General features: G+C 48.1%; 2 protein-coding genes across 3 annotated transcripts in view; both read right to left on the bottom strand.

Moving 5' to 3' along the window:
• LOC310705311 (uncharacterized protein) overlaps positions 1 to 21,392 on the bottom strand; it is a 145,288-nt gene that overhangs the window by 113,980 nt on the left and 9,916 nt on the right. The window lies entirely within an intron of this gene.
• Positions 841 to 19,967, bottom strand: SERPINH1 (serpin family H member 1). Of its 2 annotated transcripts, XM_083499815.1 has the most exons (6): positions 19,647 to 19,873; positions 15,899 to 15,942; positions 6,919 to 7,571; positions 5,604 to 5,702; positions 3,885 to 4,117; positions 841 to 2,282 (listed from the first exon to the last, which is right to left on the bottom strand). In XM_083499815.1, exons 3-6 carry the CDS (start codon positions 7,547 to 7,549, stop codon positions 1,980 to 1,982), a joined length of 1,266 nt encoding a protein of 421 aa, XP_083355941.1. In that variant the 5' UTR covers positions 7,550 to 7,571; positions 15,899 to 15,942; positions 19,647 to 19,873; the 3' UTR covers positions 841 to 1,979. The 2 variants fall into 2 exon arrangements, with proteins under 2 accessions (XP_083355941.1, XP_083355940.1); XM_083499814.1 differs by lacking the exon at positions 15,899 to 15,942 and having other exon boundaries at positions 19,647 to 19,967.

Here is a 21,392-nt window from a genome sequence, read left to right as displayed (position 1 = left end):
GCACTCAAATCTGAAGCTGCGTCGGACTTTCGGCTTTCAAAGAATGTTCGTAATCTGGAACACTTTCGGGTTTTTGGCGTTTGGAAACCAAAACATATGTACCAAGGCATCCAAGAGCCAAGGTACAATACTGGGTCATCTTGGGTGATGAGGAATTAGGTGGCGGCGGCAGCTACCCTTGGCAGGTCCTACAAAACATGGTTGAGGGGCCTGCTATCTTGACGCTGGACTCAAAACTCATCAGCTCCAGCCACCATGACACATAGTGAAGAACGATGGGTGTTTACTGCATCAGTTTATGGAGCGACAAAGCATTGGCTTTGCACATACATGGCTTCAGGTAAGGCCAGCGGAGAATGCTGGGGAGCTGCTGCCAACCCGTGTGGGCAGTACTGAGCTAGCTGGACCACTGGCCTAAGTAGGAAGCATCTTCTTATGTCCATTCCCCTGTTGTCATGGGCTTTGAAGACACTCGAACTCAGGACGCAAGGGAGAAATGTGCTAGGAGGAAGGCACGCTTGGCAAATCCACACCGTGATCAACTCCCACCCGGAAACCAATGTCCCCACTGTGGAAGGATGTGTGGATCCAGAATTGGCCTCCGCAGTCACTTACGGACTCCCTGTTAAGACCGTGTTTATGGAAGACAATCTTACTCGGCTACAAGTGATCACCAAAGAATAAACTGCATCAACACACAGTATTCATAGATCTGTAAGAAATATGGGAAATATGTGGCCTGTGTTGGAAATCTCTTAGGACCTGCAAGCCTTGAGAGTTTGATGACTTATGCATATGGCAAGAGCCACCCCCTGCTAAATTCAAGGGTTTTAGGACGAGTCACCGAAAAATATTTTATTGCAAAAAAATTGTACGACAAAGGTTTTGTGCGACCATAGAAAATAAAGGCATCTGATACTTGCATTCACATAACACAAATCAATCATCTCACAATTGCGCTTTGCCCTGTTCTCTTCCCCACCCAGACCCTCTTCCCAAAGTGTATAATAGCACCAGGATTCAGTGTGTGAATTGTTCACTGTAAGGCCCATGTTTTGTGTCCATTGCCCTGCGCCCACCCTCCTCAGTTTATTCTTGGCATTCTATCTTTTTTGGCACCCTAAATGCTTCCTTGCCTTACTACGCGAATGCTGTTAAGAAGGGCCAAGAGTTGCCAACGTTAACTCCGGTAAAAGGGAATGTTAACAGTGGGGAGCCTCAGCACAAAGGGAGAAAAAGAAATGGCAAGGTTAAGGTAAAAAGATAAGGCACCCATCGCCAATGCAAGCTTCAGCTGCTCGTTCAATGATGGATGTAGCCTCTTAGGAGGAAAAGCACCAGTTAGTTACTAAGGGGACATGACAGGAGTTGAGAGTGACGTGGTTGTCTGGAAACACAACTGGGAACCAGAGTGGTTTTTTATGTAACCCATCACAACCGGAATCTCTTTTTCCACTTCAGAAAATGTCCCAACTAAAAACAAAGTGGGCTTTTCAGCTGACAAAAGGATGCACTAATGAGAAATCCTTTTAATTCACCCCTCCCAATGACTAGTTGGTCTTATAAGTAACGGGTACGAACTCAGAATTTCACCTATTAGTGATCAAATATTGTGTGTAGCTGGTTGTACCCCTGTTTCACATTCAACAGCAGCAAAAACGCCTACAAATTAAAAGGATCTCTCGCCGGGCAATGGATGCCACCCTGCTAAAGTTGAGCTCATGAACAATGAAATTTGGGAGCTGTTTCCCCCTTCTGGTGCCAGGGCAAGTCTTAAGAGGATAAGGTGTAGAGCGTCAAAAAGTGGTTTCTCGTGGGGATGGCTCCCTGACCCAAACTCCCCGCTGCTTTACGACCTCCAATATTTTTTAGTGAGTTAATGGCATGGGTGTACCAGTTTGTAGAAGATAAACCATATTCCCCCCATTTTAAAAAAATAAAACGCAACCCAACGCAAATGGCCTATTTGGGCTCACACGCTACAATTCATCACGCATCTTGTCTCCTTTGGGCCTCACTAGTCGGCCAATGAAAAGGATGGAGTTGGTCTTATTGTCTTTGATCAGGAAGAAGAATGGGTGATCTGCGTAGAAGAGCTTTGGGTTTTTCATCTCTTCCCGGGCGTAGATGTCGCCTTCAAAGGGGTTCCCCTCCGTGTCCCACTCCAGGGCCGCAGCGTGGAAGACGTTGGAGAGGTAGAGATCCTTCTTGCCCGAAATCTTAGAAAGGTCAGCCTTGTTTTTGTCGACGGCTTCTGTTAGGCCAAGATCAGCCAAGTGTTTCTGGAAAACGAGGGCACATATATATTATATTCTAATGGATTGTTGAATATTGCTTTACAGTGGTACCTTGGTTTATGAACTTAATCCATTCCAGAAGTCCGTTCTTAAACCAAAGCGTTCTTAAACCAAGGTGTGCTTTCCTATAGCAACGGGGGGCTCAATTTACACATGGAACACACTTAACAGGAGCGGAACATGTTCGGCTTCCAAGGCAAAGTTCACAAACCAAAACACCTAGTTCTGGGTTTGCAGCGTTCTTAGTCCAAGTTGTTCATAAACTAAGCTGTTCTCAAAGCAAGGTACCACTGTATTTGACCTGTTGTTACTGTGACTTTTTTTTTTGTATTGGATCGGACTCTTATTTGTGATCTTTCCTGTCTGATTCATCGTTTCCTCAGCTTACAAACCACCTTGTACATAGTAACATACAAAGGTGGTATACAAATTATAATATATATATATTTGAAAACAATGCAATTAGTCAAACATTTTGCAATACACATTCCCTTGGTAATCGACTTCCCTTCCACCCTTCCATGGTTTCCTCAAATTATCTATTACTGCTGCATATTATAATTATGTGAGACCTTCTTTCCTCCACCATATTCTCAGAGTAACTTTTACTGATGAGCTTACTCCAAATCTGCTAGCATTTTAACACACACACACACACACACACACACACAGAGAGAGAGTCAGTCGTACCTTGGAAGTCGAACGGAATCTGTTCCAGAAGTCCGTTCGACTTCCGAAACCAAAGCACGGCTTCTGATTGGCTGCAGAAGCTTCCTTGAAAGCCGCACCAAAAACCAAGGTACGGCTGTTATATAATCTACAAATGTTTTCCAATCCTCCTTGAAGGCTGTCTTGTCTTGTCCTCCAGTTTTATGAGTTTAACTTGCAAATTCGCCATACAGTGGTACCTCTGGTTACATACTTAATTCGTTCCGGAGGTCCGTTCTTGACCTGAAACCGTTCTTAACCTGAAGCACTATTTTAGCTAATGGGGCCTCCCACTGCTGCCGCTGTTGCACGATTTCTGTTCTCATCCTGAAGCAAAGTTCTTAACCCGAGGTACTATTTCTGGGTTAGCAGAGTCTGTAACCTGGAAGCGTATATAACCTGAAGTGTATGTAACCCGAGGTACCACTGTACTCCCATCCATTTCAATTTCCGCTCTTCTTTCATATGCCATTTGGGGGCATCAAGTACCCTCCTCATGGCAGTAGAATCATAGAATCCTAGAGTTGGAAGAGACCACAAGGGCCATCGAGTCCAACCCCCTGCCAAGCAGGAAACACCATCAGAGCACTCCTGACATATGGTTGCCAAGCCTCTGCTTAAAGACCTCCAAGGAAGGAGACTCCACCACACTCCTTGGCAGCAAATTCCACTGTCAAACAGCTCTTACTGTCAGGAAGTTCTTCCTAATGTTTAGGTGGAATCTTCTTTCTTGTAGTTTGGATCCATTGCTCCGTGTCCGCTTCTCTGGAGCAGCAGAAAACAACCTTTCTCCCTCCTCTATGTGTAGTTGCATACAGAGAGAAATTCCTTTGATTCTAGTAGTGTACAAACGAAATGCAATGCAATGGCGGTACTCACGTGCAGATCGTGGCTGACTTCCAGGCTGACCTTGGGCAGGGAGATGGCGACGGCTCGCTGCTTCATCTTCCCCAGCCAGACCTTCAGCTGCTCCCGGGTCAGCAGCTTCTCCAGCCTCTCCAGCGGCTCCACATGGTTGGGCATGATGAAGATCATGCTGGACAGCTTGTGCGCCAGAGGCATCTCCACCATCTGCAGCTTCTCTGCCTCGTCATTGAAATAGTTGTACAGCCCTGCGGAAACAAGGGGGAATGAGTCAGCGGCTGCAGGGAGACAGGCAAAGCAGGCAAGTGCACAGCGGCACATCAATGCAGATCGCACTATTCTTTTCTGGCAATAATTTTTATAGGGGTTTCTATGGAGGCAAGGCAAGGGAGGCGGGTGGCGCTGTGGGTTAAACCACAGAGCCCAGGGCTTGCCGATCAGAAGGTCGGTGGTTCGAATCCCTGCAACGGGGTGAGCTCCCGTTGCTCGGTCCCTGCTCCTGCCAACCTAGCAGTTTGAAAGCATGCCAGTGCAAGTAGATAAATAGGTACCGCTCCAGCGGGAAGGTAAACGGCGTTTCTGTGCGCTGCTCTGGTTCGCCAGAAGCGGCTTAGTCATGCTGGCCACATGCCCGGAAGCTGTACGCCGGCTCCCTCGGCCAATAAAGCGAGATGAGCGCCGCAACCCCAGAGTCGTCTGCGACTGGACCTAATGGTCAGGGGTCCCTTTACCTTTACCTTTATGGAGGCAAGGCAAAACAGTACCGAGAACAAGGGAAAAAATTAAGCAACTAAAGAGCAGTCATGCCACTTAGGAGCAGGATTAGGGCTGGCTGATGTCTGTTTTTCAACATCGTGATAGATCACCAGCTAAACATCACAATATAAACCACTTTTAAAAGCCATCTCCAACTCCTTGAAAGATTCCATCAATGGTGTCTCCTAAAACATCACCTGGGAAGACAGGTGAACTAATTGCCAGTGTACTGGAAGAAGCAAAGATCACCAGTGTCGAAGCAATGATTCTTCAACATCAGCTTCGTTGGACTGGTCATGTTGTGCGGATGCCTGATGATAGTCTTCCAAAGCAACTACTCTATTCCGAACTTAAAAATGGAAAGTGTAATACTGGTGGTCAACAAAAGAGGTTTAAAGACTCTTTCAAGGCAAATATTTTTAAAATGTAGTATAAACACAAACAACTGGGAAACACTGGCCTGCGAGCGCTCCAGTTGGAGAACAGCCTATAACAAAGGTGTCAGGGGCTTTGAAGACACTCGAACTCAGGACGCAAGGGAGAAACGTGCTAAGAGGAAGGCACGCTTGGCAATCCACACCGTGGTCAACTCCTGCCCAGAAACCTGTGTCCCCACTATGGAAGGACGTGTGGATCCAGAATTGGCCTCCACAATCACTTACGGACTCACTGTTAAGATCGTGTTTATGGAAGACAATCTTACTCGGCTACGAGGGATCGCCAAAGAAGAAGAAGACTATGACTGCATTGATGGCATGTTGCAGAAGATACCCACAAAACACCCATCTGGAGGGACCCTACATTCCATCTTACTCGGCTACGAGGGATCGCCAAAGATACTGATATACCACGAAGTCTGAAATAAGGATGGAGCCACGCAGAGGCGAATGGGGCCATGTCCTGGAAAGTGTTAGCAGTCTAAAACTGAAGCTTTTCCAGCCAAGAATGAGGCCGGGCTCCTTTTCCAGGCTCTCTTACCGGTGCGGTGCATCATGGGAATGCCAACCGTGTAGGAACGCGTCACCATAAAGCCACGATTGTCCACCATCTTGTGATGGAACCTTTCGTCCCAGTGAGCTGTGGAAGCAAAGAGATGATGCAAGGCCGGTTAACAGCAGGATGGACCAGTTTGCTGTATCTCACGCATCTGATTCAATCGCGCGTGCCCCCCCGGGTTACACAATTCAAAGAACACACAGCTGTTTCTTGCTTTGTAGCTGCGGTTTCAGGCCTTTCAAGAAGCCAAACCCAGAAGCAAGGAACTTGCACAAAACACAGCTGCCGGCATTTTGACTGGCACTTGCAGGCAATGCTATTTAACACTATTTATTCTGTGCTGTATTTACATTGGCAGGCCAAATCCAGGGTGCTGATATTAATATACAAAGCCCTTAGAAGCTTGGGATTGAGGTATTTATCTGAGCGCCTCTCCCCGGGCCAGCCAGCTTGCACCCTGAATGGATGCCTTTTCAACAATAGGTGTTGCTCACTGAATGGTGACTCAGAACAGGGCCTTCTCTGTAGTGGCACCCACAGTTATGCAACTCCTTTCCCCTAAATGGAACCAATTGCCACCACACTGTTGACGTCTCGTTCTTGCTTGTGCCCAAAGCCCACACTGAGAGTACAGTGGTACCTCAGGCTAAGTACTTAATTCGTTCCGGAGGTCCGTTCTTAACCTGAAACCGTTCTTAACCTGAAGCACCACTTTAGCTAATGGGGCCTCCTGCTGCCGTGCTGCCGCCACACGATTTCTCTTCTCATCCTGAAGCAAAGTTCTTAACCCGAGGTACTATTTCTGGGCTAGCAGCATCTGTAACCTGAAGTGTATGTAACCTGAAGCGTATGTAACCCAAGGTACCACTGCATTGCCAATCTCTCATTACAGCCCTTTACCAATTGACTGATATTCCTCTGTTGCTGATACTTTCACTATATCTTCCATTTTATTTCTATTATTTCAGTTATCTTAACGCTGCCAGCGTTTTCAGCAGTACACCATTATTTCCCATATATTCAATAAATGTTTTCCAACCTTCTCTAAACGTATGTTGTTCTCGTTCTCTTATTCTATACGTTAAGTCTGCAAGCTGCGCATATTCTGTCAAATTAAGTGGCCATTCTTCTTTGGTTGGGACCTCGCTCGTTTTCCATTTCAGAAACCCTTGGTTTCATCCAGTAGGGCTCTTCCTGCTGGCTGAACAATTCCACCACTCCTATCTGGACCCCACATGCTCAGCAAGACCTCAGGGCTTGCACCCCAAAACCACCCTCCCCGCTGGCTTCCACTTACGTTTGAAGAACATGGCGTTGACGATGAGGGCTCCGTCCGTCTTCTCGACATCCTTAGTGACCTCGGGCAGCTTGCCGTCGGTGGTCTGGGAGGCCCACTCGTTGATGGACTTGAGAGCGCTGCGCTTGTCCCGGAAGTTGATCTTGGAGTGCTCGTAGTTGTAGTGCTTCTTGCTGCTCTTGACGAAGTCGTCGGTGAAGGTGATGGAGCTGGGGCCGTATAGGCGGCTGCCCATCTTCCAGGTGACGTTGCGGGCCGTGGAGTTGCTGAGCTCGCTCAGGAGCTCCGAGAGGCCGCTGTGGACGTAGTCGTCGTTCAGCTTGTCGGCGCTGAGCAGCGCCTTGGCCTGCGAGGCCGTGGTGGCCTTGCCGCCCAGGGACACCAGCCCGAGAGAAGACGCCACCACCACCGGAGACACCAAGATGTTCTCCATGTTCTTCTCCTTGGCCATGGCGTGGTAGAGGTTGAAGGCCAGGGTGGCGCTGCGGTCGGCCAAGGTGGCTGCCTTGTCGCTCAGCTTCTTGTCTCCGGAAGAAGCCTTCTTCTCGCTCTTCTTCTTGTCCTCCGGGGGAACGGCAAGGACCAAGGCGCAGAGCGCAAGGAGTCGGATCATCCACATGGTGGCTGCCATGGATGCTGGGAACCAGCTGAGCCTGCAAGGAAACAGAAGGCAAGGATCAGCGAGGCTGAGCAGTCCCGTTTCCCTGTTCCTTCTCCAACCAGGAGATGTATTCTATGGGTAAAGAAAACCACCAGCGCTGGAAGGGCCTATGTAGGGAAGGGATGTTGCTTAGTGGCAAGTGTAGGGGCAATCAAGGAGTTTAGTGACCTGACATGGTCTTTTCTTCCTGCCTGTGTTTACTTCCCCTCTATCTCTTGTTAAAGCTATGGTTTTCCCAGTAGTGATGTACGGAAGTGAGAGCTGGACCATAAAGAAGGCTGATTGCCGAAGAATGGATGCATTTGAATTATGGTGCCGTAGGAGACTCTTGAGAGTCCCATGGACTGCAAGAAGATCAAAATTATCCATTCTGAAGGAAATCAGCCCTGAGTGCTCACTGGAAGGACAGATCCTGAAGCTGAGGCTCCAGTACTTTGGCCACCTCATGAGAAGAGAAGACTCCCTGGAAAAGACCCTGATGTTGGGGAAGATGGAGGGCACAAGGAGAAGGGGACGACAGAGGACGAGATGGTTGGACAGTGTTCTCGAAGCTACCAGCATGAGTTTGACCAAACTGCAGGAGGCAGTGGAAGACAGGAGAGCCTGGCGTGCTCTGGTCCAGGGGGTCACAAAGAGTCGGACATGACTAGATGACTAAACAACAACATCGCTAGTTCTGCTCTTTGATGGCTGAGAGTAGCCTTTCTGGTGGAAGGAAGAAGCGATAATGTTGGCTACCTTTTGACCTTCTTTGATGTACAAGCATTGGGAAGAGGGTGACGAATGAACAACCTGCACGTAGTGACTAATGAATAAACTTCAAACCAGAGGCATATTGACTGGGTATGATTGATGCGGACTTTCCTAATCAATTTCAGGATATCTTTCTCTTTGCAACGGTGGCAGCGAGGGTTCTTATAGCCACAATGTGGAAAAGTAAAAAAGCTCCCTCAAGACAAGAGTGGGTCCAAAAAATGATTGACTATGCGGAGTTAGACAGCCTATCCGGAAAATTAAATAAAATTTTATTTTATTTTATTAAGGAAAGAATTTATTTCAAAATAGGAAGCATTTAAAATATATTTGAAAATTAATAATACTGACTTAAAATCCATTGCGGCATTTGAATACCAGCAATATCGTTCATTAGGTATATTATATAATACATTTTGAACTGATTTGAGACAATAGCAATAATAATAATAATAATAATAATAATAATTTATTATTTATACCCCGCCCATCTGGCTGGGCCTCCCCAGCCACTCTGGGCGGCTTCCATAAAACCAAAAATACAGTAAAATCACACGTTAAAAACTTCCCTGAACAGGGCTGCCTTAAGATGTCTTCTGAATGTCAGGTAGTTGTTTATCGCTTTGACATCTGCTGGAAGGGCGTTCCACAGGGCATGTGCCACTACCGAGAAGGCCCTCTGCCTGGTTCCCTGTAGCTTTGCTTCTCGCAATGAGGGAACCGCCAGAAGGCCCTCGACGCTAGACCTCAGCGTCCGGGCAGAACGATGGGGGTGGAGACGCTCCTTCATAACATGTATTGGCAGCAAAGAATGGTAATTAGATTTATGGAGTAGATGGGAAGTCGGATTTAAAAGGAAGAGATCATTACTGTTCATGGATTATGGAATTTATACGAATTCTTTTATGTAATGTGCGACTGATGGTATTCTTATTATGGTGTAATATGTCTTTTTGTTGTTGTTATGTGTTGAGCAAATAAAATTTAATTTTTTTTAAAAAAATTAAAAACTGCATCTTCTAGGCAGTTGGACAAGCCATACAGGCTAGCTATCAATAATCTATAAATCAGATGGTTTTGGGACATAGTTCTGAGAAGCTTGCGCATGGACTGATGGCCGCAGGGCCGTGCAAGCAAAGGCCACATGGTAGATCGATTCACCACTTCTCAAGGGCTTCCCAGTGGCAGATCAAAGTGCTTGCTTGGTAATGTACCGTATTTTTCGTCCCATAGGACGCTCCGTCCCATAGGACGCACCTAGTTTTTTTTTTGGGGGGGGGGAATAAAGGAAAATTTTTTCCCTTTTTTCCCCCCCAAAAGCAGGTCGGGGAAACCGAACCAGGTCAAGGAACAGCAGGATGGAGGCGCTGCGCCTCCCTGCTGTCCCCTGAGCTTGTGGGGCTGGCCAATGTCTGCCCCGCGCGAGGGGCGCTCTGCATCAGGGCGCCCTGCCCACCGGGCGGCAGGCTGCTATCCGCAGCGTGGGGAGCCTTGCGGGGAACTCCTGCAAGGCTCCCCATGCTGTGGATGTGTTCCTGAAGTGCCGGGCGCTCTGCTTGAGGGCGCCCCTCGCACCGGGCGGCAGGCTGCTATCCGCAGCCTAGAAATCCCTGCGGGACCTCCCGCAGGGCTGCCTAGGCTGCGGATGTGTTCCTGAAGCCTGGAGAGCAAGAGGGGTCTGTGCGCACCAACCCCTCTCGCTCTCCAAGCTTCAGCAAAAGCCTGCATTCGCCCCATAGGACACACACAGATTTCCCCTTCATTTTTGGAGGGGAAAAAGTGCGTCCTATAGGGCGAAAAATACGGTATATAATGCTTGCTGTTTAGAACAGAATCTTTAATCTTCTCACTCACTTGTGCTTCTGAATCTCATTAAAAAGAACCACCTTGCATTTGGCAAGACAGCAGAACGCCTGCCCTGCATGCAGAAGGTCCACGGTTCCATCCCCGGCATCTCCCGCTAGGGATGGGAACGTCCCCTCTGAAATCCTGGAGAGCTGCTGCTGCTGCTGCCATTCACGAGTTGACAATATAGAGGCCCATGAATCAGCAGCGCGGCTCAGTGTAAAGCTGTATCTGGAATGCAGCATGTGGTTCTGGTCTCCTCATCTCAAAACGGTGGTGGAAAAGTAGCTGGGGTGTTTTTAATGTATTGTTTCAAGGGGGCCTTTTTTGTCCCAATGTGGGTTTTTGGTTGGTTGGTTACAAGCTGCTGCAAATCACCTTTGGCCAGTAAATAGTAAGAGGTGCAAAACGAGGACACATCCCTGCCAAGGAATCAAGCTGAACTCCAGTTCCCATCAGGCATGCCTAATGGCCAGGGATGATGGGAGTTGTAGTCCAACCATATCTAAAGGGCCACTGGTTCACCATCCCTGCAAGTATTTAGGGCCATCAGGTTAGATAAAAAGAGGAATATGAAGGAGGTTTGCAGAGTCCTGCACTCTGTGGAGGAAAAGGACAGAAATCGGTTGCAATCTCCAAATGTCAACATGAAGCTATTTGCACTTCCTTATAGGACCCACCAGAGGGAGCTTTCAGATTCTGAGAAAGTTTGAGTATTTAATGGTCGTCCCCCACCCAAGAAAATCGTATCACAATCTTATTCCTCCCTTTAATTAAAAATGTGATGTATCCACTACTCTCCCTGCACCTGAAAAAGCTTCGTTTCAGCATGCAAAAAAATTAAAAATTAAAAAAAATTCTGCACCAGCCGTTATTCTGGGAAATACCGTATTTTTTGCTCTATAAGACTCACTTTTTCCCTCCTAAAAATTAAGGGGGAATGTGTGTGCGTCTTATGGAGCGAATGCAGGCTGCGCAGCTATCCTAGAAGCCAGAACAGCAAGAGGGATTGCTGCTTTCACTGCGCAGTGATCCCTTTTGTTGTTCTGGCTTCTGAAATTCAGAATATATTTTTTCTTGTTTTCCTCCTCCAAAAACTTGGTGCGTCTTGTGGTCTGGTGCGTCTATAGAGCGAAAAATACGGTACTTCTGGCTGAATGGTGTTAATTATTTACTTTAATCCCAGAGCACAGACTCAGGCAGCAAAGCAACGGGCAGCCTCTCCCAGAGGTAGGAGATTCTCTTGTGACTCCACATCAGGGCTAACTGAATGTTCCCACTACAACATCTGTACCACATCTGTCCCAAAACCAATCTCCGGCTACATCCCATAATCTACGACCGCTCGTGAGGCCAGGTGAGGCCGATGGGACTTGGAGTCCAGCGACATGAGGACACCAGCTTTAAGGAAGGCTGGGACAGGTTGTTAAATGCTTTGGATTTGTCCGAATTGGCTAAGTGCCTCGATGGTGCAGTATTAATAGCAGCAACTGCCTGTTGAAGAAGCCTTAATCCCAGATATTCCCACTGGGGAGGAAAATGTCCTTTCGCCAAACCGGAGGGTCGAATCAATGCACAGAGCTGCTGCCACTACTGGGACGTTGTCCTTTTTCTCGATTCAAGAGAGGTTAAAAAGTAGTTTCCGAACGGGAACAGAAAGCCAAAACAGTGTAAAAAGAGCCGGCTGGATCAGGCCAGGGACTCATCCATGGGAAGCTAGCGAACAGGATTTGAGCACAAAAGCCCTCGATTCTCCTATGGTTTCCTCATAAGCATTGCTGCCTCAAACTGTGGAGGCAAGGCACAGCCTTCATGGCCAGTAGCCACTGAGACACTCTGTGAATTATTTTAATTTATTCATTTGGTTTTTCAAATTACAGTTTTACAATCACAACATCCAACATAAAAACGAGATTCCAAAGAATCTCATAGACTTCTCTCTTTGACGTTTGTGGGTCCTGTTGTTAGTCATTTCCTCCTGCATCTTTTAGGATAATCCAAATCTTTTACCTCTCCATTGTGTCCAAAATTCACCATTAAACTACAAGTGTTATTCCAATCCTACTAACGATTTTAATGGTTTACAGTGGTTTTTAAGGTAAATTATAAATGTCCCCCCATTCCTTATTAAAATCTGGGTCTTCCTGATTTCTGATTCTTCGTTTTTGCCATTTCTGCATAATCCATCAACTCGATCTGCCATTCTTCTCTGGTCAGGACTTTATCTTCTTTCCATCTGTCTAACTCTCTTTTAAAGCCCTCTTGAGTCGGTGGCCATTATGACATCTGGCTGGAGCAAATTCTATAGCTGAACTTTGCACTGTGTGAAGAAGCACTTTCTACCTGTTGCAAATATTCCAGTGTTCAGCTTTATTCAATGTTTCTCTTCGGATTTCAAAAAGTGCCCTAAATAATACTATTTATCCATCACTATTATTATTATTATTATTACTACTACTACTACTACTACAGGGACACAGGTGGCGCTGTGGTCTAAACCACTGAGCCTCTTGGGCTTGCCGATCAGAAGGTTGGCGGTTCAAATCCCCCGATGGGGTGAGCTCCCGTTGCTCGGTCCCTGCTCCTGCCAACCTAGCAGTTTGAAAGCACGCCAGGTCAAGTAGATAAATAGGTACCACTGCGACAGGAAGGTAAACGGCGTTTTAGAAGACATCTGAAGGGAGCCCTGTTTAGGGAAGCTTTTAACGTTTAACAGACCACTGTATTTTAATACCTTGTTGGAAGCCGCCCAGAGTGGCTGGGGAAACCCAGCCAGATGGGCGGGGTGTAACTATATTATTATTATTATTTGCGCTGCTCTGGTTTCGGTGTTCCGCTGCGCCAGAAACGGCTTAGTCTTGCTGGCCACATAACCCGGAAAAACCATCTGCGGACAAACACCGGCTCCCTCGGCCTGTAAAGCGAGATGAGCGCCGCAATCCCAGAGTTGTTCGCGACTGGACTTATCTGTCAGGGGTCCTTTACCTTTACCTATTATTACTATTACTCCGCCTTTCAGCAATCTGGTGCTCTCCATGGAATCTTAGCGCTAGAAGGGACCCCGGGGTCATCTAGTCCAACCCCCTGCAATGCAGAAATCTCAGGTCAAGCATCCATGACAGATGAGCATCCAACCTCTGCTTTAAAAGGAGCGTCCAAAACATCCAGATGTTCCAAAACACCTGGAAGGCACCAGATTAGCAAGGGCCAGTTCAGACAAAACTCTTTTTGAGCTTCCACTCTGCTCCCAATTCTGAATTTTTCTTCCCTGATCCCATCTGGGAGGTAGCCAAGACCTCATCCAGCTGCGCTCTGTGGCACTGTGCCAAGGGTGGGGTCTGAGCTATGTATTCTTCATGCAGCAGAATAAACCAAAGCGAAGGAAGTGGGAGAAGCCATTTTCCCCCGCCTCCCCCCGGGACATTCCATGCAGAAAGCGGGGGGCGGGGGGAGAAGAGCCACGCAGGCAGGCGGGCAGGCAGGCAAAAGGCCCTCTGCAATTAACTCCTGGAAATAGCACAGCTTTCCACCGTGGGGTCAAATTATAGTTCCGAGCAATGCAGATAGTTAAAAAATGGTCTTTCAGTGGTGGTGGTTGGGAGGGAGCAGGGATGGAGATGAAAAAACACAAAGGCTTTTAAAACCAGACGTCTTCTTTCTTGCTATATATATTCTGATCTGGTTAGAACCAGTCCCTGGTTAGATCTGGCGGAACAGGATCTGAAATGTCCACTTCGCGAAAGGTACAGCCTGGAGCAGCGGTTCTCAGCCTCTGGGTCCCCAGATGTTGTTGGACTACAACTCCCATCGTCCCAGAGCTCTGGCCTTGCTAGCTAGGGGTGATGGGAGTTGTAGTTCAACAGCATCTGGGGACCCACAGGTTGAGAAAGGCCGGCCTGGAGAGTCACTCTGGATCTCATAGTACCGTAGAGCTGGGATTATTATTAAGGCAGCCCTGTTCAGGGAAGTTTTTAATGTATGACATATTAGTGTATTTTTGGTCTTTGTGGAAGCCCCCCAGAGTGGCTGGGGAAACCCAGCCAGATGGGCGGGGTACAAATAATTTATTTTTATTTTTATTGCCCAACATGGGGATCAAACCCATGACCCCAAGCTTAAGAGTTTCATCGTCTTTCCCAATGTGTCTTGAGCAGCTGGTGTCTTTGCAGCTATGCTCCAGCGGCACATTCAGCAGTAACAAATCCCCTATGACGGCTGTAGCTTCGGCCAGCAAAGATTTACTCCTCTGTAGTCCGCATGGCTAAGACTCTCAAACTGCAGCAAAAGCTGGTCTTCAGCGGTTAAGCAAACAGCGTTAGCGGTTTGGACACAGCAGACATGGACAGGGGAACCTCTGGCCCTCTATATGATTGCGCCAAATATGATGATGATTTGTAATTTGAAACACCTGGAGCAGGGATAGTGACATCTTCCAGATGCTGGTAGACTCCATCTCCCAGCAGCCAGCAGTCAAGGAAGATGGGATATGTCGTCCAAAAACATTGGAGGGCAAAAAGTTTTGCTACAGAAGCAAAGTAATTGACTGCTGGGGTTAAACTGCTTGTCTTTGAGAACGTTAAGAGTGAGCTCGCCTGGACTTGCCAGACTGCAGAGCTCTCAGTCTCCAACATATTCTCCCAGTATGCCCCGTGGAGGACCTTAAGGTCCACAAATGACAACACTATGGAGGTCCCAGGTCGCAAAGTGGTTAGATTGGTCTCAACTAGGACCAGGGCCTTTTCAGTACTGGCCCCAACTTGGTGGAACACTGTGTCACAAGAGACCAGGGCCCTGCGGGACTTGACATCTTTCCGCAGGGCCTGTAAGACTGTTCCACCTGGCCTTTGGTTTGGACTCAGTCTGACCCTTGTGTTTCCCTCACCTTATGGTTTTGATCTATGGGCTACTATTAAAATGAGGCTGCATTTTAAATTGTATTTTTAACTTGTATTTTAAATTGGTTCCCCCCCCCACCATTATGTTTTTATTGTAATTTTACTGATGTTAGCTGTCCTGAGCCCGGCTCTGGCTGGGGTATAAATAAAATATTATTATTATTATTATTATTATTATTATTATTATTATTATTATTAGCTCTGCAGCCAAGAAGGAGGAAGATACAGGAAGGTTTCTACACCTGTTCTTCACCTGAATCTCCCTCCTGTGTCTGCAGAGCTGTTAAGATGTTCTCCGGGTTGTGAACTGACGACCCAATTATTTTCAGACCTGCCGCTCCACCACTCACAAGGTTTTCAGAAAGGAGGCGTCATCGAGGCTCTATATTAGGTTCCCAGCAAAGAAAAGCGTTTTAACTCTCAAGAAGGTGATTTTAGCTTCAACAGGGAAATAAGCATTAGGTGCAGTGACCTGATCAAGGAGGTTGTTGAAACTTTATTTTTTATTTTTTTTTGCAAAAGGCAGCACTCTTTCAATCAAAAAAACATTTTTTTGCGTGTTTTTTTTTCATTGGAAAAATGATTTTGGTGGTCCCCCCCCCCAAAAAAAAGCTTTACAATTTTCGGGGTATTCTGGTTTTTACTTTTTGAAATATGGCAACCCTATATGGGCCAAGCTAGCTATTTTGGATGCTTTTCCTGGACCAGGTTAACCTGTCTCAGGGCAAGACAGAGTGCTAGCTTTTAGGTGTTATTTCATTTTGGATGTGTGCTGTGACAAGTGTGGAGGGTTTTTGTTTTGTTTTTGTTGTTCTTCTAAAGATACCTTGGAACTTTCTCTTAGTGTGGTCAACGTTTGGCTTTTTCATTCTGAAAAAAAACAAGACAAATCAGGCAGTTCCCTCAAGGATCCGAGAACATTTGCACAGAACAGATCAACAGGATGCTTTAGAAATTACAGTTTACATGTCGACGGGCCAGGAAGGAGGAAGGAATCAGAGGGCACTGCTAGCTAGGAGGTTTGGAGCAGTTCCTTTAATTGCAGGAAACAACTTTCTAGACCTCACCGTTCCAAGCGGACTTTGAAATCGGAAGGGGACCAATCACAGAGCGACGCGGCCGCCCCTCTGGAATTCCTGCCTGAAAGCCAATGCCTGGGCGGTCCTCCTGCTCGCTGTTTTGCATATCCCCTCCCACTTCCACATGGCATAATGTGGATAGGGCTTCCAAGAAAGAGGGCGGGGCCTCAGGGTCAGGTGGGCGGGGCCAGCAGCTGTGGAACTCCCTGGGATCATAGATATGTGGGGGGGGGGGGGAAGAATTTGGGTGCCCTAACTGAGTAACCCTCCTCCTTTTCTCAACCAAATCGATGGTGCTTCGAGAGCAATTTGTGAGATCTGGGGTTGGCAGGAGTGGCGTAGCGTGGGGGGTGCAGGGGGGGCTGGTCGCACCGGGCGCAACATCTGGGGGTTAGGGGGCGCAAATCCACAGGTTGGGGGCGCAAATTACTTGCCTTGCCCCGGGTGCTGACAACCCACGCTAGGCTACTGGTTGGCAGTCCTGGGATTTCAATTTTTTTCAATCCACCCTTTAGGAAATTAGTTAGCTACCAGCTTTGGAATGTTAAATATGCAATTATAAGCATTTTAGGAAACCAGTTAGCTACCAGCTGTGGAATGCAAAATATGGGTAGAGCTTGTAGTGTTTGCTATGCATTTGAATATTAAAATGCTGGTGCTTTTCCTCTACTGGGCTGGTGCAGCCGTTACCTGGGAGACCCGGGTTCAAATCTCCACTCAGTCATAAAAAGGTTCCTTGGAGCATTTAAAAAGGTGTGGCAGAAATGAAAGAAATCTGTAACATGTTCCAGAAGTGTGCTAAAACTTTCCCCAAGCGAATGGGCAAGCTGGAAAATGCACAAATCGACCTCTGGCAGCGCATAAAATCAACACTGCATCCTTTGCAGTGTTCCCTCAGCGCTACACATAATGAAGCCCCTCCTATGTCTCTGGCTGCCCCCACACGCCACGTAAGCAAGCCGAGGCAAGACCAGACACCGAGAGAGTTAGCAATGGTATGCCGTATCTAAACCAAAGCCGGGCGCAGTCTGCACAAATTAACCCTCGGCAAAAAAGCATCTCAGACAAATATCGCCCACTGTTTATCCGTACGCATCGCAAAAATTGGGCTTTCGTGGAATTTGGTTTATTTTGGCAAAACATTTTAAATGGAGTGACCGGGGATGGGGAGGGAAGAGAGATGTGGAGCTGTACAAAACACACCCATCAAAATGTAAGCCATTGTCCCAAATGTCCTTGCTATGCTGTTGAGACTTTCCCATGAGGGTCGGACACTTATTTTTAAAGATAACAATTTTTGCATTCTGCGTTGGATTTCAGAGTTTGCACGTGAAACGTGACAGTATTTCTCGGGTTACCAAAAGATCCGACCCTCCAAAGTTAAAAAAAAACCAGATTCTGGGTTTGCAGACAAAGAAACCATTATGTCACAACGGCTGCATTTTAGCAAAGAGGTAACATTTTGTAAGTTGCACATGAGAGCACAATGCGCCTTTTTGAACTTGGCTTTCTTTTACCTTTCGAAGCTTTGCCTATCAGGGGGAACTCTGGGTTCCCACGGCAAAAAGGGAGGATCGGTTTACACTTCTCGTTTCATACTGTAGGCGCACTACACCACATTGGACCTGAAATAAGCCTGTCTGCTATGATTCTGGAACACCTACCTTTCGTATTTATTCATCCAAACAAGGGATGAACTGTATGGAATTATTTTTGGAGATTCTAAACCACAAACCCTTCACACTGACCAAGATGCTAATTCTGCTCTCTTTTGGGGGGACAAGTTACCCCTCCCCCAAAGTTAGTGGGGCTTGCAGCTTTTAGCTGTTTTGTTCCTATGCAAGGCATTGATGAGGGCAACAGGTTCTAAAATATATAGATATTGAGTCTGATCCAAAAGCAAGTCTATTCCTACCTTTTAAGGCACTTAAAACTTCTCTCATGGGATGTGTTTAGCAGTGGCGAGATTGCGCCCTCTCTGCCTCTTTCCACTGCTTCTGCCATCCCCAAATATTTAGTGGGTGCCTGCCACTCCACCCCACATTTGAGACCTTTGGTCATTGGGGGTGGGGAGGAATAACCCAACATTTAACCTGCAACACCCTCCCCCAATCTAGGCACTGAACGCAAAGTATAGTACCACATCGCTACCACCAAAAACAAACAAACAAACATCCCTTCTATGGGGCCAGGCTTGTATAATCGGGAGTATCCTCCCCCCATCCTTGCAACTCCCCCCCCCCCGCTGGAGGGGCGGGGGTACATTTCCTCCAGCAATCTTTCCATGCAGTCAGCAGCCGGGAGGAAACCGGAGCAGGCTTAATCCTGCCGGCAAAAGTTGCAGCCAACTAGCTCGCAAGGCCCAGGAATAGCGCTGGAGGAGAGAGAGAGAGACGGGGCGGAGGCGGCGGCGGCTGCTCCACACAAGGAAAAGGGCGATCTCACGATCCTCCCTGCTCTCCAGGAGATCCCGGGGGTCCCTCTCGGCATCCGCTCTCCAAAGACGGGTCCTAAAGCGAGCGGGCGCACGGGCATTGCGCGCGCCCTGCAGAGCGCACGGCGAGGCGCATGCTAGAGCGCAAGATGCGCCCCACTTGAGTTGTAGTCCAACAACATCTGGGGACCCACAGGTTGAGAACCGCTGGACTAGACCAACCTTGGCCTCTGGCTCCATCACTGCCAGGAGCCCCTGGCTAAAGCTTTTCATTGTACAGCCTGGATAACTCAATTTGGATAGAGCCTGGTGTTGATAGTGCCAAGGTTGCAGGTTCGATCCCTGATTGGGACAGCTGCATATTCGTATTTTCAGGGGGTTGGACTAGATGACCCCCCAAGGTTCCCTCCAACTCTACAATCTGTGATCCTGGATGGGGAGACCGGAGGCGTTGCATGAAAAAGCCGCCTTCCCCAAATAAGGAGAGCTCGACGGCTCACCGACGTGTCTCAAAGGTCCCGCCTGGTGGCGACGGAGGGGGTTTCTTTTGAGCGCACCCCCAAAAAGCCAGCAAATGAATCAGCTACAAAAGGAATGCAGCTTTGCAAAAAGGAGAGGAAACTGATCCCCCTACGCCCCTGCGAAGTTCAAATCCAATATCAGCTCCACCCTGAGCCTTAATCCGAATTCACGCCTGGGGCAAGCGGGGGTTAAGGACGCCACCCGGGCGCGGGCCGTTCTCCTGCCAAAGCCTCGGGACCACGACGGCACGGCTTCTCCCAGCGGGGCTTGCGCAGGAGAACCACCCGCAGGGAACGGACGCCTCGCCGTCCGGAAAGGGAGAGTCGCTTTCCCAAGCAAGGCAGGCTTGCCAAAAAGGAAAGCTCCCCAAACCGGCCTTAAGGAAGCTTTGCGCTTCCTTGGGAAGAAGTCCCGCTGAAGGTCAAGGGGCTTACTCCCGAGTAAGCGGCCACTCGGAGCCGTCAGCGGCGCCGCGCGCGTAAGCCGCGCCGGGTTCCCCGAGAGTTGCGCAAAAAGTCTCCAAAAGGGGCCCCGCTCACCTCGGAGATGGCGCTCGGGCGACGGAAGGAAAGCCGGGCTTCTCTTTGCGCTTTCTGCGACGCGGCGGCCCGGAGGAGGGGGCTATATAACCCCGCGAGAGAAACTTCTGGAAAGTTGTAAGGGGGGGGGAGGAAAAAGCGCTCTCCAGCTGCGTCTTTGCAGCAAAGGATGGGGCCCCCGTCCCGAGCAGCGCTCCTCTCTCCCCACCTCCTGCTGCTCCCTCCCGGCCCTGCAGGGTCCTATAGAGAGTCCAGTTCCCAGGCGCACAGACGTCGCTCTGTCTCCTTTTCCCTCCCACGTCCTTCAAGCTCTCGCTGCAGATCGGCACGAGAAGCGAAGGGTTTCTTGAACCGTTGCAAACGTGAGCTGTTCTCCCTTCCACCCACCACCTCAGCCCCCGTCCTAAGTGGAAAGGCAAGGCATAAAATGGATTTTATGCATGTGCTGGTTCTGCTTAAAACTGTCTTTATAGTTATAGAAACAGGATTATAGAATTGGGTCACCAAGTCCAACTTCTTGCAATGCAGGAATCTCTTTGCCCAACGTGGAATAATGATAATGATAATAAAAATGAATATAAATATAAATATGAATATAAATATAAATATAATGGCACCCACCTGACTGGTTGCCCCAGCCACTCTGGGTGGCTCCCCCCAAAAATATTAAAAGCACAATACAACATCAACCATTAAAAACTTCCCGATACAGGGCTGCCTTCAGATGTCTTCTAAAGCTTACATGCTTACAGTGGCACCTCGGGTTACATACACTTCAGGTTACAGATGCTTCAGGTTACAGACTCTGATAATCCAGAAATAGTACCTCGGGTTAAGAACTTTGCTTCAGGATGAGAACATAAATCATGCAGTGGTGGCGCAGCGGCAGCAGGAGGCCACATTAGATAAAGTGGTGCTTCAGGTTAAGAACAGTTTCAGGTCAAGAACGGACCTCCGGAACAAATTAAGTTCTTAACCCGAGGTACCACTGTACTCATCTCTTTGACATCTGATGGGAGGGCGTTCCACAGGGCGGGCACCACCACCGAGAAGGCCCTCTGCCTGGTTCCCTGTAACCTCGCTTCTCGCAGGGAGGGAACCGCCAGAAGGTCCTCAGCACTGGACCTCAGTGTCCAGGCTCAACTATGGGGGTGGAGACGCTCCTTCTGGTCTACTAGGCCGAGACTGTTTAGGGCTTTAAAGTTCAGCACCCGCCCTTTGAATTGTGCTTGGAAATGTACTGGGAGCCAATGCAGGTCTTTCAGGACCGGTGTTATATGGTCTCGGCGACCGCTCCCAGTCACCAGTCTAGCTGCTGCATTCTGGGTTAGTTGTAGTTTCCGAGTCACCTTCAAAGGTAGCTCCACGTAGAGTGCATGGTAGTAGTCCAAGCAGGAGATAACCAGAGCATGTACCAGCCAGATATTCCCCAGGAGAGAATGTGTTCCACTTAAAGCAGGGCTTCTCATAGGGTGTGGAGCATCACACAGGTGTGGCAGGAAGATTCAAGCACACTCAAAGAAACATTTAAGCATTAAAAGACTTACCTCACAGTTTCCAGTGAATTTCTGTCACTTTCTGTACTGCAAAACTATTGTTTTGGGGCATGGGATTGTTGTGCAGGACCTCCCAATCACCTATACAGTGGCACCTCTGGTTATGTACTTAATTCATTCCGGAGGTCCGTTCCTAACCTGAAACTGTTCTTAACCTGAAGCACCACTTTAGCTAATGGGGCCTCCTGCT

The sequence above is a fragment of the Podarcis liolepis genome (assembly GCF_965112155.1).
Source record: "Podarcis liolepis genome assembly, chromosome: 4".
Classification (NCBI taxonomy): Eukaryota; Metazoa; Chordata; class Lepidosauria; order Squamata; family Lacertidae; genus Podarcis; species Podarcis liolepis.
The sequence above is the reverse complement of the archived record's forward strand: the minus strand, read 5'-3'. Positions and strand labels throughout refer to the sequence as shown.